The 16,833-nt window shown below is 38.9% G+C and overlaps 1 protein-coding gene across 2 annotated transcripts in view; it reads left to right on the top strand.

The window, feature by feature from the left end:
• The window catches only part of LOC103026874 (CUB and sushi domain-containing protein 1), a 602,854-nt gene that overhangs the window by 205,093 nt on the left and 380,928 nt on the right, over positions 1-16,833 (top strand). For both annotated transcript variants that reach the window (XM_049481560.1, XM_049481561.1), the window contains exon 3: positions 12,005-12,117. In XM_049481560.1, coding sequence (XP_049337517.1) covers positions 12,005-12,117 — 113 coding nt within the window. The remainder of the gene's footprint in view (positions 1-12,004; positions 12,118-16,833) is intronic.

Here is a 16,833-nt window from a genome sequence, read left to right on the forward strand (position 1 = left end):
AGACGCAGCCGAGCGTAACCCAAACAGCCACGTGTAGCCCAACCGGCTAATTTTAGGTTCTGCTTAAATATCAGAGAGAAGGAGACTCGCCATTGTCTTCCGAGATCACTATTCTGGGGTTACATCATTGTGCCGTGCTGCTCCCTCGTTCTTTCACTGTGCTCCAATTATTTGAGGAGCACGCTTTGAAGGTCAGATCCCCATAATCTCAGCGGCGATGTTCAGCCGGGTAATTACGTACGCATCTCTTATTTTGGGAGAACCGAACAAAAGAACACAGAGTCATTTCAGGGTGGATTCATTATCCCAGATCCCCCGCCTCACCCCCTCACCCCACAAGATGCTCCATGCTTTGAAATCATTGAGGTACAATGCAATTAAGGTAAGCACTCCAAAAACCAGAGAAGGTATTGGGTGCTCATTAAGTCATTTAGATTCGTTTGCGCTTTGGATTCTTTATAAGGAGCCTCTCAGTGATCTTCCTCAGGCAGATCTTCCTCTCTCCGGTCCGCAGATCCACACCGCCGCTTCCTGAAAGCACACCTGCTTTGGTAATTGCCTTTGAAATAACACTTTACTTTGAACATCATTTTATTCTATCTCTGCCCATTATGCTTCACGCCATTCATGCCGTTTGCTCAAAATGACCACCCTGCATTTAGCCTCGGTTTGAGAATATTAGGGGCGCACCTGTTCCTGCCTTAACAGCCGCCTGAACTTTTATACCCTCTTATATACGCTCTTTAACTCCTAAACTCTTTAAACCTGTAGAGACAGGTTCCAGATTAGTAAAAACTGAGCTCTGACTTTGGCAGATTGCTATTTTAACAGCGCAGAACTTCTGCACTTCTCAGCAGAGGAAACTGACCTGCTCGTTCACGCTGTGAAAGTGCATCAGCAGCTCAAGTCTGAGGGAAAGTTTTTTTATAAAGCCATATGGCACTTTTAAAGTAATTCTTTAATCCTGAAGAGCCAGGTTCCAGATTAGTAAAGAGGTGCATCTGTAATTTTATCTGTGATCTTTATACTATTTTGGCAAAACGTGAAAAAAAAAACATGAAATAAACCAACTTGCACTTGCACATCATTTGCTCTGAACATCATTCCCTTTAAGAGCCAGGTGCGCTCTGACTTTTTTTGGCCAATTGCTATTTTAACGGCGCAGAGCTTCTGCACCTCTCAGCAGAGGAAACTGACCTGCTCGTTCACGCTGTGAAAGTGCATCAGCAGCTCAAGTTTAATGGGAAAGTTGCAGTGCTGCTCTCTCAGCCTGTTTTTATAAAGCCATATGGCACTTTTAAAGTAATTCTTTAATCCTGTAGAGCCAGGTTCCAGATTAGTAAAGAGGTGCATCTGTAATTTTATCTGTGATCTTTATACTATTTTGGCAAAACGTGAAAAAAACATGAAATAAACCAACTTGCACTTCATAAGCTCTGACTTTGGCGGATTGCTATTTTAATGGCGCCGAGCTTCTACAACCTGTAGAGCCAGGTTCCAGATAAGTAAAGAGACGCATCAGTCATTTTATCTGTGATTTACATGCTTTTACAAAGCACTGATAAGTGCATCAGAGTTTATAATAATAGAAAACATAAACATAACATAAAATGCAGAATATGAATTTTCACAAATAAGAATTTTTTTTACAAAATTTGACAAAAAGAAATTATCCAAAATGACCTTAAAAAACACCTTTTTTTAACGTTGATGTCCATTGATTGTTTTTATCCAGCACTGCTCACACTTAACTGCCTGTAAGAACCTGTATGGACGTGGTGGTCTTAGGACGTTTCTTATTGGACGGCAACGATATTCACAATTACTCTGTCATATTGTATGTTTTTAATTCAAGAGAATAGACATCCCATATTTCTTTTGAAAGTCTTCTTAATCAGATTTTTATTTATATAAGGGCTATGGTATTCTGAATTTCTGATTATTATGCTTTGGCGATATTGCTGCCTAATTGCCCAGAATTCTGATGTTAAAATAAATACAGCAAGAAAGCAGAAGATAAGTCTAGAAAGCTACGAGAGCAGGATTAGTCTAATTAAAAGAAAACATGGATTTAAATTCCTTGGGGGTTTAAGAAGTAAAGAACGGTTTAAGGTATTTGTTAGTTAGATTATACTGTCTGTAATCTTACAGCACATTGCTGCATTAAGGGATAGCTTGAATGTGTGTCTTGAATGAGTGCGTTATTTTACATTTTGACCTTATATGGTAATATATAAGAACACATATGTGATGTGTTTCACTCAGTCTATACTATATGTCAGTTTTAAAGACAGGTGTAAAGTCTAATCTTGGACTGGAGAGTGTTTAAAATTGAGATTTTTCACTGAAAGGAACAACAATACCGTCTGCTCCACAATGATCCATGATAAATCTGGGCATCCTAGCTGAATAATTGGTATCAATTTATTTGTTATGCAAAATATATCCTCTAACATTTTACCCTACAAAAATATACTCTCCAAAAATATACCCTCCAAAATTATATTCTCCAAAATTATATTTTCCAAAAATACACCCTCCAAAATTATATTCTCCAAAATTATATTCTCAAAAAATTATGCCCTTTAAAAATATACCCTTCAAAATATATACCCTCCAAAAATATATTCTCCAAAAATATACTATCTAAAAATATGCCCTTTAAAAAATGTACCCTCAAAAAATGCATCCTTCAAAAATATACCCTATAAAATATATCCTCCAAAAATATACCCTCTAAAAAATACCCTACAAAATGATACCCTCTAAAATGCATCCTCCAAAAATATATTCTATTACAATATATCCTAAAAATATATACCTCCAAAAATATATCCTCCAAAATGATACCATCCAAAAATATACTCTCTAAAAATATGCCCTTTAAAAATATAGTCTCTAAAAATATAGCCTCCAAAAATATACCCTCTAAAAATATACCCTCCAAAATTATACCCTATAAAATGTATCCTCCAAATGTGATGCAATTAAAAAAGTGATGTAATAAAATGTGATGTAAGAAAAACTCCAGACAGCCCAGCTCTCACGCAGCTATTGCCCAGCTCTCGCCCAGCTCTCGCCCAGCTCTTGTGCAGCTCTCGCCCCAGTTCTCGCACCAGTGTTTGCACATAACAACAGGAAACGCTACAGCTGCTCTGTGGACGGGGCAAGAGATTACAGCAATTTACCACCTGGAGCAGCCTGGCCTTTAAACCGCTGGCAGGACCAGAGAGAGGCGCCACCTTTCAAGCTGAGTTTAGATGAGTGAGACAAGAGAGTGAGACAGGTGCACTAATTAGGTTGCACTGCTTCACACACAGGGTTTTGGAATGACCTGCGATGAGAAAACGCTACTTTTTTCACGCTTTACGATTTTTTAGCAATTATTAAAATAACGAGAAAAGTTTTATTCTTTTAGCGATTGTGACGTCGTGACTGTCTGAGACAGACTTCCTCCGTATCCGGCCGGGACTGCAGGCAGCCCTGTTTCTGCAGTTTCTTATAAGTGAAGCGTTTTACAGGTAACAGGCCGCTGTCATAAAGAAACAACTCATTTCATGCATGGTGAAGCAGTCAACTCTTAAATTATTTCTCAGAGAGGAGCCGAGATCTAACACGTTCAGGGCTCTAGTTTGACGGCGGAAAATCCTGCTCGACGGTTTATGAGGCGCTTGGCGCGTCAAGGTGAAGCGCGCTAATGCGTACGCGCGGCGGTACTGCGCTGGATCCTCTGGAGGAAGGTCTGGAGGGAGGATGTTGCTTTTTAACCCTCCTGTTATGTTACGGGTCAAATTTACCTGATTTAAAGTTTGAAGATCTAGAAAAGTATTTTTAATTATTAGTGTAATCAACATTTAATATGAAAATGGTTCATCTCACATATTAGTAAAAACTTAACCTAAAACAAAATTGCAGTGTTATGTTTCAATGTTATGTAAAACTATTTTGTTTTATATGTTGGTCTTTTAAAAGTAATAAAGGAGTTAAACAATAAAAGAAGTTTGAACATATGTTATTTTAATATTGATAGAATAATTAGAGGAGTTAATGGAGTTAAAAATGAAATATTTTGATTTTCTTTTATTATTATTATTATTATTATTATTATTATTGCTTTTATTTTTTTAGTTCATTTATTTTTTCTATTTTTTTATATCATGTAAAAGTTAGTTTTAGCTCATTTTACCTCATTTTTGTTGTGTTAATCTGTATTAATTATTTTGATCTTATTTTTTTTATCAATTAAACCAATCATTATTTTTTATTTGTTATCTATTTTAATATTTAATTTACTGTTATTTTAAATGAATTATTAAATATAGCTCTTATTTTCTTTGTCATGCCAATCCCTGTTTTTGTAAATTCTCGGCTACACTGAAGATGAGGGTTGCCCTCAATGTACTCCCGAGGCAAAATAAAGGTTAATTGATTGATTGATTGAAATATTCTCACTGATTGTTGTTATTTTGGTTTCAGACATTTTTGGGATAATTAAAAAATATACCCTTCAAAATTATACCCTCCAAAAATATATCCTCTAAAAATTTGCCCTCAAGATATATACCCTACAAAAATATACACTGCAAAAAAATAAATCCTCCAAAAATATACCATCTAAAATATAGATAACTAAACATGCACCAGGTCAAACTGGTCACACCAGGTCTTGCTGTTTCTGACAAATGAACATAATAAGACCGAGCTGGCTTTTCAACGTTGAATCAACTGTTCATTTTAAAAAGTGAATCAACGCTGATATGGCAACATTGTTTTAACTTCATATGTTCAACCTTTAATAAACCAAAACTCACTAAAATTAGAAAATCCTATGATTAACAAAGTGTTAACAATAAACTTACATCACTGTAGTAAATCTGAATATAAAGAAAGTTTATACCCACCACCATCACTACCAATCTGATTACTGAACATGTGATCTCAAAAATAGTAAACTAAAACAGTAAAACTATTAGAACATGAACATGATGTTAAATTAAAAAGCAGTTACTGCAAATAGAAGTAAAACACTGTTTCATTCCTCCATCCAACCGTTTTTAGAAATGATATGGTGATGAAATGTAAAATGCTGATTCAATGCTGGACATTATGTTGACTCAACGTTAAAATTTCAACATTATCACAACCATCGAACATGAAATGTTGATTCAACGTTGTTTTAACATTACTTTAGTCATATTTCAACCAAATTTCAACGTTGAAGGTTGGTTGTGTGTCAGCTGGGGAGGTTTAACATGCATACATTTGCTGCAGCCGTTGCAATGTTTTAATCGTAGCCTAGCCGAGAGCTCTGATTGGATGAGGTGTTGATGCAGCCGTCAATGCGCTCTCTTTATTGTTCAGGTTTGCAGGGTGGCCTAATAACGATGCACGAGACGGAGAGAGAGATTCAGCAGGACTGTTATCACGGCTGATCACGCCCAGCCTAAAATACTATCTGTTCTAATAACCTGCCTCTGCTTATTGCTTATATACCACCGCCGCCGCTGTAGACCTGACAGTAGCAGTGGGGGGTGTCTCACGCGTCTGAGAGTCTGAGGTAATGCTGTGAGGCGTTTAGTGCGAAGAAATTTAACTGAGGGATGTCAGGCGACGTCCTGATCTGCTCACTGTCAAGCTATGCGCTTCACGAGCAGAGCTAAGAACTGGTGACAGTGATGTGTGCAGTGTGTGCAGGATATGCATATCCCGAGGTGAACGCCACCTTAAATTCAGTACTTCAGATTCAGTACACCCTTCAAACTGTGCAGCAGATAGCATGCTGTACCAGATTAATGCTTCTGCTTTCTGCTTTATTTTTGCTTTGTTTTATTTGGTTTTTAACATATATATATATATATATATATATATATATATATATATATATATATATATATATATATATATATATATATATATATGTATTGTTTTTTGCAATTCTCTGCGATTTTAATTGTACACAAGCATCGCATCATGAATAAAAAAAAACAGCTTTTGATATATGCAGCTCCAGCCCTTTTGTATATCTTTGCGTAGGCTTCAGATTTACAATGGCCATGCTCCACTTCAGCGTGAGAGAGTGAGAGATGGAAAGAGAGAGAAAAGAAAAAAGAGAGAGAGAGAGAGACAAAACGCAAAAAGTCCCACAGGGTCATTCAGCCAAAGAAGCTGCCTGCTTGCATTGAAAAGTTACTTTATGTCTGAAATTCAGTGGAAAATGTGAAACTTTTTATATATATATATATACATATATATATTTTTTTATTGTTGATTATTGATTATGGCTTACATCTAAAAAAACAACCCAAAAATCAGTTTCTCAGAAAATTAGAATATTATATAAGACCAATTGACACTTTTGGAGCAGTGTGGGCAGTGTCCTGCCAAATCCTGCTGGAAAATGAAAGCCGCATCTCCATTAAAAAGTTGTCAGCAGCAGAAGGAAGCAGTGAAGCATGAAGTGCTGTAAGATTTTGCGGGAAAACTAAACTGCACTGACTTTTTTGGACTTGATAATAAAACACAGTGGATCAACACCAGCAGATGCCAGACATGACTCTACAAACCATCACTGATCATCAGTAAATTTTACATTTCATTCTCGGTTCTGATACATCAGCTCACAGATGCCCTGTGCTGCAGACATCACCCTAGGAGTGATGAGGGGAGAGAGCGCCATCTACCCGTCCGGAGGGAGAAGGGCCAATTTTGCTCGCTTTGAGCGCCGGCAGCTTGATGGCAAAGCTGCATGAGTGGGGGTTCGAACCTGCGACCTCCCGCTTTCTCATGATTTTTAAACTTAAAAAAACGTATCCTGTTGTACACTAATTCCCCTGGCTGCTTGATCTCCGTATCCATTGTCGCATTTTCTCCCGTTTCTGCGCAGATGTTGAATGCGCGCCAAGCCGGCTGCTTTCAGACAAAACAAGGTATTTAAATTCATGGATTCACTGTCTTTGCTCCGTCCCTGCGTTGTTGTATGTTAACAAGCCCAGGGAATACAGATTTTAGCATAATATTCAGCTTAACATGTGAGGCACAACACGCAGATCCATTCGGGCTGGCTGCGCAACACCCATTACTCGAATAAATGCGTTCCGCAGGTGAGTAGGACTGCCGTTCGCCGGCGAAGTCGTTTGGCTTTTCTTCGAGCGTCCCCCTCCGCCCATTGAGGCTTGATGAGAAAGGGATGAATGATTCAGCCGAGTCGTCCCACGAAACAATATCAAATGAAAGATTGATACGCCGCTCGAGTCTCGGAATGATACTAAACATGGAATGCCGTGTAGAACAAACAGAGCATCACTGGTCATAACAATGAGTGGGGAAAAAATATGAAATATTGATCAAAGACATGCTTGGAACGACATGGTGGCGCTCCAGCAGAGACTGTGACAACATATGTGCTGCCAGAGGCTTAGGAGTCCAAGCAAAATACACACCAGAGGTGCTGAAAAGGAGGAGAGAATGATGCATACAAAATGCACAGTCTCAGTCTTACTGAACTGAAATAACTGCAGTCCTCCCTTCAGCGTCTTCAGCATCTTCAGCATCTTCAGCGTCTTCAGCGTGAGGCAGCGTCTTTCTTTTTCTGTCTTTTTCTGCACCGCTTTGAAGGCCAAGGTTGGAATCTTGCTCTGCATTGTTCTCCTGCTCTGGCAAAACAGAAGCAGACATGTGGAAACACCTGATTTGATCACTCAGGCAGCTTGTTTGTAACCATTTCTGGTGAATTCTTTACGTAAGGAGGGTTTTAGAGTTCACAAACCTTACAACAACAAGCTTAAAATGAATTTAAAATGAAGTGCAATCAAACAATCTCCTTCAGAGCTAATCCAGCTGTGTGCAATTTAGTCTTAGTATAAATACAGCTGTTCTGTAAAGGACAAATTCTCCTGATCCACCTGAGCTATGGATCTCTGCAGCTCTTCCAGAGTGACCATGAGCTTCCTGGCTGCTTCCCTGACCAGTGCGCTCCTCAGAGGCTGGTTAGAGAACACTAGTGAACAAACAGCATGATGATTTAAACATTTCACTACTTTATTACTTTTAAAAGACCTATAGACGTATAAAAAACATTGTTAAATGAAATGTTACATTGCAATTTTTGTTTTAGTTTTTGCAGGGGGTGGTTGCAAATGTGTGAGATGAACTATACATTTTCATATTATATGTTGATTGCATTAATTGAGGCAAGCGGAAGAAGTTTCATACTGAAAAAATATTTAATAAATATTTTTATTAGATCTTCAAACTTCAAAAAAATGGGTCAATTTGACCCAGAAAATAATAGGAGGGTTAAATCTCAATTCAATATAAATTTGAGTTTGTGGTTGTAAGGTGACAAAATGTGAGTTTAAAAAGTTGTGGATTTGTTTAGAGTTTAATATAGCATCAGGTTTTAAATGGTTCTAAAATAAAATACAGATTAAAATATGGATACAGAGCATTCAGTACAAATCGTGCGCTCCTGAAATAACTGTAAGAGTTGTGTTTACCTGACCCAGAGTATAGTGTATAGAGTGTACAGTTCTTTTACACCGTGGTGCAGATTTCTCTTTTTGAAGGCCAGGCTCAGAGTCTCGCTCGCTCTGCTTCTTTGTTCTGTTGCTCCTGCAGACCTGAAGCAGACGTGGCCTGATCTCACGTGATCTCCTGGAATTTTGTCTGGAGATTCAAGGTCACTGGACTAGCAGCACTTAACAGTGCTCCCCAAAGAACGAGGCCAGCGCATCTACCAGGGCTTTCATCAAATGAACACGTCTGATCCTTCACCTGTGAGCCGCAGAGGCTGCCTTTACTGCACTGGACCTCGGTTTGATCCCCCTCTTGTTGTGTCCTTGTAATTTACCTGAGATGGGTCAGTGGTGAGGCTGTACCCAGAGGAGCCGGTGCGAGCAGTGTGTGGACAAAAGGCTAAAGGAAAGGCTCGACTTCACAGATTTTCTTGCTATTAAAGGAACAAAACAGCAAAATAAAGGATCTGATATTTCTGCAATACTGTGTAAGGGTTGAAGGAGATGTATGTGGGCAGGATGGGATAAATGTGGGTGTGGGAGGGGTGGATGTGAGCAGGGTGGGATGGGTGGATGTTGGTGGGGTCAGATGGGTGTGGGTGGATTGGATGTGGTTGGGATGGGATGATGTGGATGTTGGCGGGGTCAGATAGGTGTGGGCAGAGAGGATGTGGGCGGGGTGTGATGAATGTGGGCTGGCTGTGATGAATGTGGGCGGGGTGTAATGAATGTGGACGGGTTGTGATGAATGTGGGTGGGGTGGGATGGGTGTGGGTGGGGTGGGATGGGTGTGGGTGGGGTGGGATGGGTGTGGGTGGAGTGGATGTGGTTGGGATGGGATGGGGTGGATGTGGGCGGGGTCAGATGGGTGTGGGCAGAGAGGATGTGGGCAGGGTGTGATGAATGTGGGTGGGGTGGATGTGGTTGTGATGGGATGTGGATGTTGGCGGGGTCAGATGGGTGTGGGCAGAGAGGATGTGGGCAGGGTGTGATGAATGTGGGCTGGCTGTGATGAATGTGGGCGGGGTGTAATGAATGTGGACGGGTTGTGATGAATGTGGGTGGGGTGGGATGGGTGTGGGTGGGGTGGGATGTGGTTGGGATGGGATGGGGTGGATGTGGGCGGGGTCAGATGGGTGTGGGCAGAGAGGATGTGGGCAGGGTGTGATGAATGTGGGTGGGGTGGATGTGGTTGTGATGGGATGTGGATGTGGGTGGGGTCAGATGGGTGTGAGCAGAGTGGATGTGGGCGGGGTGAATGTGGCTTGGATGGGATGTGGCACGGATAGGGTGGATGTGGGCGGGTCAGATGTGGGTGGGGTGGGATGGGTGTGAGTGGGGTAGATATGGCCGTGGCAGGTTAGATGTGGGCAGCTTGAGATGGTTATGAGTGGGATGTGATGTGGCTGGAATGGGGTGGATGTGGGCGAGGCGTGAATGTGGGTGGGGTGGATGGGTGTGGGTGGGATGTATGTGGGCATAGCAGGGTGGATGTGGGTGGGATTTAAAGAGTATATTAAAACACTAATCTAATAAATGTTTAATAAAAACGTGATTACAAAAAAAGATAACTCTTTTATAGCTCATTTGACCTCATAACCCAATTAATAACCCCTTAATTTACCATCTGTATTATACTGTATGTACATACATCAATGTATTGATGGTAATGTGAGGTTTTCCCTGCCCACACATACCTGTACCTGTATTTTCGTCTTTGTGTGTTTTTTTATGTGTAATGAGGTAAGCTGAGGACACGTGTTGGCGTTAGCTGTGTTTTACCTTCTCCTCACCCACTCAGGCCACACTCATGTTGTTCTGGAATTACCATAATTATGAGCTTCTTAGTAAGAAAAACACTGAAGTGTTACTCTGCGTTTCAGGATAATTACCAGCTGAAAGAAAATTGCAGGTAAATGTCTGGAGTTTCCAAGGTGTGACGTTTACTGAGTGACTCTTATCTTGCACTGCAAGTGTTGTTTAGAATTGTATGGGAAGGTCCATCGCTAGCCTGGAAATGACTGTAGGACAGAATCTGAAGCTGCAAAAAAACAGAAATTGGGTTTTTTATATTTTATATTTTATATTTTTTTATATATCATCACATATATATAGGTTTATACCATCAACTATGATGCCAGTATGAATTACCAGGGGGTATCTTTCAAGCTGGAGCCTGAACTTCACATGATGACCCTCAGAAGAGGAATTAAAAAATTTACCACACAGGCTTTTTTATTAAAATATTTTTTTTCTGAATAATATAATGCCACACACAGAAAAATAAATGAATATGATAAAAATATAGATATAATATAATAAATACATATACTGTATACACATAATTTCAGCATGACTTTTATTTTATAGTCCATCCAGTTAAACTGAGCTTTTTATTGCTCTATGTGATGAAATGTACAGTTGTACAGTTAGTGTTCTATTAGCACTGATGGTATGGTAAAAGTATACAGAAGATTTGATAAGAAATCGTTACTATAACTCAACTGTTGATATATTGGCCTGTAAATAAATACAAATGAATTAAAACTTATGCAGTTGTGAATAATTGTGTTTAATTGTCTAAAAATTCTCATTTTAACCCACATTCATCAAACTGCTTTGAGTAAGAATGGTGTCCGCACCTTTTGTCCGTGTTCACACTCAATTTCATTAAAATGTCCATTGTGTCCTCTTTTTGTGATGTCAGATCTGACATCACTTAACCTTCCAGCGTTTAAACAAACACGAAAATACTTCAAAATAAGCTTTTGAACATAATTTGAAAAACTGTTAGATATTTATTCAGGCTGAACCTCTTCTGCATATCGATTATACGAGGCTAAGTGTTGCAAAATGCTCCCGCAGTTTTAGTGAAGAGCTGAGTGTTCGTAATTAACTGTGTTGGCAACGTAGGATTTGCATATTATTATATAGTTGTGAAACGTTTGGAAAAAAAAAAGTCAAAAGAAGACAAACTGTCCCCAAAATGTATGTATGTTGTTTAATGAACAATGATCCATATTTCTCAAACTTCTGACAGCTGATGAGAGGTGATCTAATAGATGATGCTCGCTCCATCCAGTTCAGTCAAGTGTGTGGAATATATAACATTATTGAGAATATACATATACATATATACATTATAATACATTGAGTAATCTATTGTATGATCAGAACCTGACGGACTTTTATAGAATTTTATGTCCAAAATCGCACCTTGTATTATATATGAAAATAATGAAACATTTTGAACAAAACTTGGCCAGTTCAAGAAAAATATATCAATTCTGCTTCCTTTTACATTTTTAATGATTGTATTTTTAATTAGTCCTATGTCTTTTGGAGTAAAAGAGCTTATAGCATGTGTCTGTCTGATATAATTACTGTGTTATAACACCTGAAAGAAACAGGCTAGGGGTTAAGGGTTCTAAGGATTGAGCCAAAATTCTTGTAGTGAAGTCAACCTAAATATATATTTCTTTCCTTTTCAGGTTGTCTGGCTTCATGCTGCCGTCGCCAATAGTGAGTTCGGGGTCTATACTTGCATTGTGGTTCACCACAGATTTTGCTGTGAGTGCCCAAGGATTTAAAGCAATCTATGAAGGTAAGAAGCGAAATCTCTTTTTGCTTATTGTTTGAAAAGCTTGGGTCATACATCTTGCTTATTTCTTGCTTTTGAGGGAAAATATGCTGGATTTGAGATGTTGTGAGTCTAAGTACCAAAGATACCATTTGTATGACAAGTAAAAGTGGTCGCCAGGGAGTACAGGAGTTTGCTGACAAGCATGTTGGCCTTGGTTTATGCATTATGTGAACCTTCAAGAGCGTTCTTGTACTCGCTAGTCCTCAGGGGTGATACCTACAGGATCCAACTCCTGTCTGAAGGAGAGGTTGAGTCGTTTTTTGTTGTTTTGAGATTTCTGACATCTTTGTGCCATTATTCTTAAATTGTATGCCCTTAAATGGAGAGTGCACAGAGGCAGAATCCAGGAAAGCCTCTACCACAAGTGGGACAATCACAATCCTGCACAATGGATGCATGGAGTGAGCGGAGTTAAGCCAAAGTAATTCAGTTAAAAATGTGAAACTCATATATTATATACGTAGATGTAATACACACAGAGAGTGATCTATTGTGTCTAACGAAAACCCAAAAATCATGTCTCAGAAAATTAGAATATTACTGTATATACCGATATAAACCAATTGGTACTTTTGGTGTGCAGTGTGGGCAGTGTGCCAAGTCCTGCTGGAAAATGAAATCTCTATAAAAGTTATCAGCAGAGGGAAGAAGCATGAAGTGCTGTAAGATTTTGCAGGAAAACAAAACTGCACTGACTTTAGACTTGATAATAAAACACAGTGGATCAACACTAGCAGATGACAGACATGTCTCTCCAAACGATCACTGATTGGTGGAAACTTCACACTGATTGGTGGAAACTTCAAACAGCTTGGACTATGTGTCTCTCCACTCTTCCTCCAGACTCTGCTCCCTTGATTTACTTTAAATGAAATGTAAAATATACTGATGATCAGTGATGGTTTGGATATAGAGACTTTAACTTTCATTTTCCAGCAGGACTTGGCACACTGCATACATACACTGCTCCAAAAGTACCAATTGGTCTTTTATATAATATTGTAATTTGTAATAAGCCATAATCATCAACAATAAAAGAAAAGAAAATGCTTACAATAGACCACTTTGAGTTTATCATTTTGAACTGAATAACTGAAATTAAGTAACTTTTCATTGATATTTAAATTTTTCAGGAAGATTTCGAGAGCCACCTCTCCCTCTAGTGGACAAACACCTGTTGAGTAGTCTCCTTAGCTCTTGTTAAACTGGAGAAGCTGCACATTACTGCTATACAGTACATTGCGTGTGATAAATGATGTTGGAGTGAAAGGTGGCGCAGTGGTGCTCTGGTAGTGCCAAGGGGCGGCTCTTGGGTTTTAGAAAAGTGTGTTGTCATCGCCTCACATGTTTGTCTTTGTGCTCCGGCCTCCACCAGATTGATTGTGGGGCTCCAGTAAAACTAGATTTATCCTCCCTGCAAACTCATCAATGAGCTTTTCCAATTAGTTACAGGATTAAGGGAGGCATCCTGGTCTCAACTGGACCTAATTCAATTCCAGCTTCGCTCCTCTGAGCTATTTGGTCCAATTTAACTAGATAAATGAGGGGTACAGATATGATCCCTTACAGACTTCTTATTCACCTTAACACTCACACAAGGAACGTTGTAGAGAGTTGTAGAGATAGTCGGATGCCCTCTTGCATTGCATCCTCTTGTCTTGTATTGTCTATTATCGTCCAAACTCTTTGTGGTGGAGGAAGCAGGCGTGAAAGCTGTGCAACATACCAGCGATTTTGCTTTCAAATGTTGTAAGCGAACATTACAACTATAGAAATACAGTCCTCACAGTGGAAACTGACAGGTTCAATCTCTGAGACAACTTTGTGTATCCTTCCCCTGAACAACTATGTTGAACGATCTTTGTTTTTAGATCATTTGTTTTAGATGAGTTGTTTTGATGAGCCCATGATGCCAACTTCAGAGGAGATTCAAATAGGAAAACAACTTGCAATTGGCCACCTTAAATACCTTTTCTCATGATTGGATACACCTGGCTATGAAGGTCAAAGCTCAATGAGGTTAACAAACCAATTTTGTGCTTCAGTAAGTCAGTAAAAAGTAGTTAGGAGTATTCAAATCAATAAAATGATAAGGGTGCCCATACTTTTGCACCGGTCAAATTTTGGTTTAATGCATATTGCACATTTTCTGTTAGTACAATAAACCTCATTTCAATCCTGAAATATTACTGTGTCCATCAGTTATTAGATATATCAAACTGAAATGGCTGTTGCAAACGGCCAAATATTTACAACTGAAAATCATTAAAAGATTAATAGGGGTGCCCAAACTTTTTCATATGACTGTATTAGCTATATGCTATATACTAGAGCGTAATTTACTTCAGAGCAAATGTGGATGCGAATACCAATGACTGTGGAAATTCCTGGACAGTCCAGCACAATGTCTCTCTAAAGTAAAGTAAGCTGTCTGGCTGCAGTTTGATGTTGATTAGCTCTGCTAATCCCCATATGTTTCAAAGGCAAGAACAGCCCATTTTCAATCTTAAAAGTTTTATATATATATATATATATATATATATATATATATATATATATATATATATATATATATATATATATATATATATTGGCACAAAGTGCAACCTCGAAATGAGCTTTTAAAAGCAACTCTGTAAGAGTAACACCTACAAATGATTGATGTGATTGACAGCCTCAGCTGAAACCTGCTTCACACCTTTTCTGTTTAATGCATGAGTTTCTGAATTGTGATTTTTTCTATGCAATGAAAAAAAAAAACATTGCTTTGCTTTTTTTTCCTGTAAGCTCAATGAAGGCAGTCTGAGACACACTCTCTGGTTGCAAAAATGTACATTAATTTCCATTAAATGAAGAGTCATTGGTAAAAATGAAAAGGGTTAATCGAATGGACTAATCTACATTTATTACAGTAGTGTGTAAGTAGGAAGGTTTGATTTTTTTGTGTGCTACAAGATAGCACTTTTGGTAGCACTCATCATTTGAGGGATTAAAGATTTTTTGGATGGTAATGTATAATCACAGTTTTTTTTTCATGCATCTTGGCATCATGTTCTCCTTCACCAGTCTTACACACTGCTTTTGGATAACTTTATGCTGCTTTACTCCTGGTGCAAAAAATAAGAAATTCAAGTAGTTCAGTTTGGTGGTTTGATGGTTTGTGATCATCCATCTTCCTCTCGATTATATTCCAGAGGCTTCCAATTTGGTAAAATCAAAGAAACTCATCATTTTTAAGCGGTCTCTTATTTATTTATTTTTTTCTAGAGCTGTAAGTGTAATTGTGAGTAATTGTAGATTTGTTAAGTAATGTGCCTTTAACCTTGTCCACGTGTTGAATATGGATTACCGTCCTGCAATAATTCATCTCACTGTTGGCATGGGCCTCTTGGCAGCTACCAGCAACCTGCTCTGCAAGCTTTCTGACATCTAAAAATCATGTATCCCGCATTTGGCATCACCCATTGTCAAGCGCCAGCGCAGCGCCCCGAACGCAGTCTATTTATACGACCATATGGCAGTTGTTGAGGCACTGCTGTGGAATGCAGATGTTCTGATAATGTGTGCTTTGTACTCGCTGTGAGACGAGCCTCCTTCTCTCGGTGTGAGGCGTTATTCCCACACTGCACCAGAAGCAGCACACAATTATGTATCATGATCTCATTATGCAACTAATAATGCACTATCCTTCACTCTACTCAGGTCACGCAGGATACGGTGCATGCGTTTAGCAGGTTCACGTTCTGAGCGTTTGATTGCTTTTCATAATCGCTCATTTCGATGCAACATGAATCTCGCCTTGATGTACGTAGAAAAAGCTCTCAGTAGAAATCGAGATATTAAAGGCGTCCTTGGGCTAAATTCCACTTTTTTTTGTTCTTAGTGAAGTACAGTAGGTCTCTCTGAGTTGTATATGGATGCTGCACATGAATAAACTCTTCCTCAACCTCTTCCTCATTGTCTGCAATATCTAGTAAAAAACAAACAAAAAAAAAATCAGAAAAATTAGTCGATCAGGAAAAGCACCGTGTCTACATCATCCTGTGAATTAGTATGCATGGCTCCGCCCACCTCGGCTCACGACTGCCTACAGGCAGAGCTGAAGCCGGGCAGCGATGCCGTCTTGTCAGATAGGAGCTGAATAACAGCGCTAGGAACAGCATGCAGTTCATTCCTGTGTTATTTGTGCGAATAACACATCAGTGTTATACAGTATGCTTTATCCCAGTAATTCGGAGCTAAGGAACAAATGGTTAGAATTTGCCTATGGAGGAGGAACACCACCAGCACCACCACCACCACCACCACCAGTGTGTAAGTAACTATAGGTTTACATAGGATCTCCGGTGGATTTTTTTTTTTTTTTTTAGATTTTACAGAGACTCTAAGACTAGGTCAGTGGCTGAACTGCACTTTAGCAGGGCATTATTACACATGTTGTAAAGTAAAGTAACATATAACATTGCAAAGACTTAATATATATATATATATTATTAGTGTAAAACTGGCTCTATTTGAAAATGTTTTTAACTGTTGTTTGTTTTGTTGGTTTCGCAGTGCTGTTAGCCAATCAGAGGTGATATGTTTGCATGTATGAATATTCATGAGCAAGAGCCGAAATACTATCGTTACAAAAAAACAGCTCACCTGGCATTCATTCATACTAGAGACCTCAAC

The sequence above is a fragment of the Astyanax mexicanus genome, chromosome 7 (genome assembly GCF_023375975.1).
Source record: "Astyanax mexicanus isolate ESR-SI-001 chromosome 7, AstMex3_surface, whole genome shotgun sequence".
NCBI lineage: Eukaryota > Metazoa > Chordata > Actinopteri > Characiformes > Acestrorhamphidae > Astyanax > Astyanax mexicanus.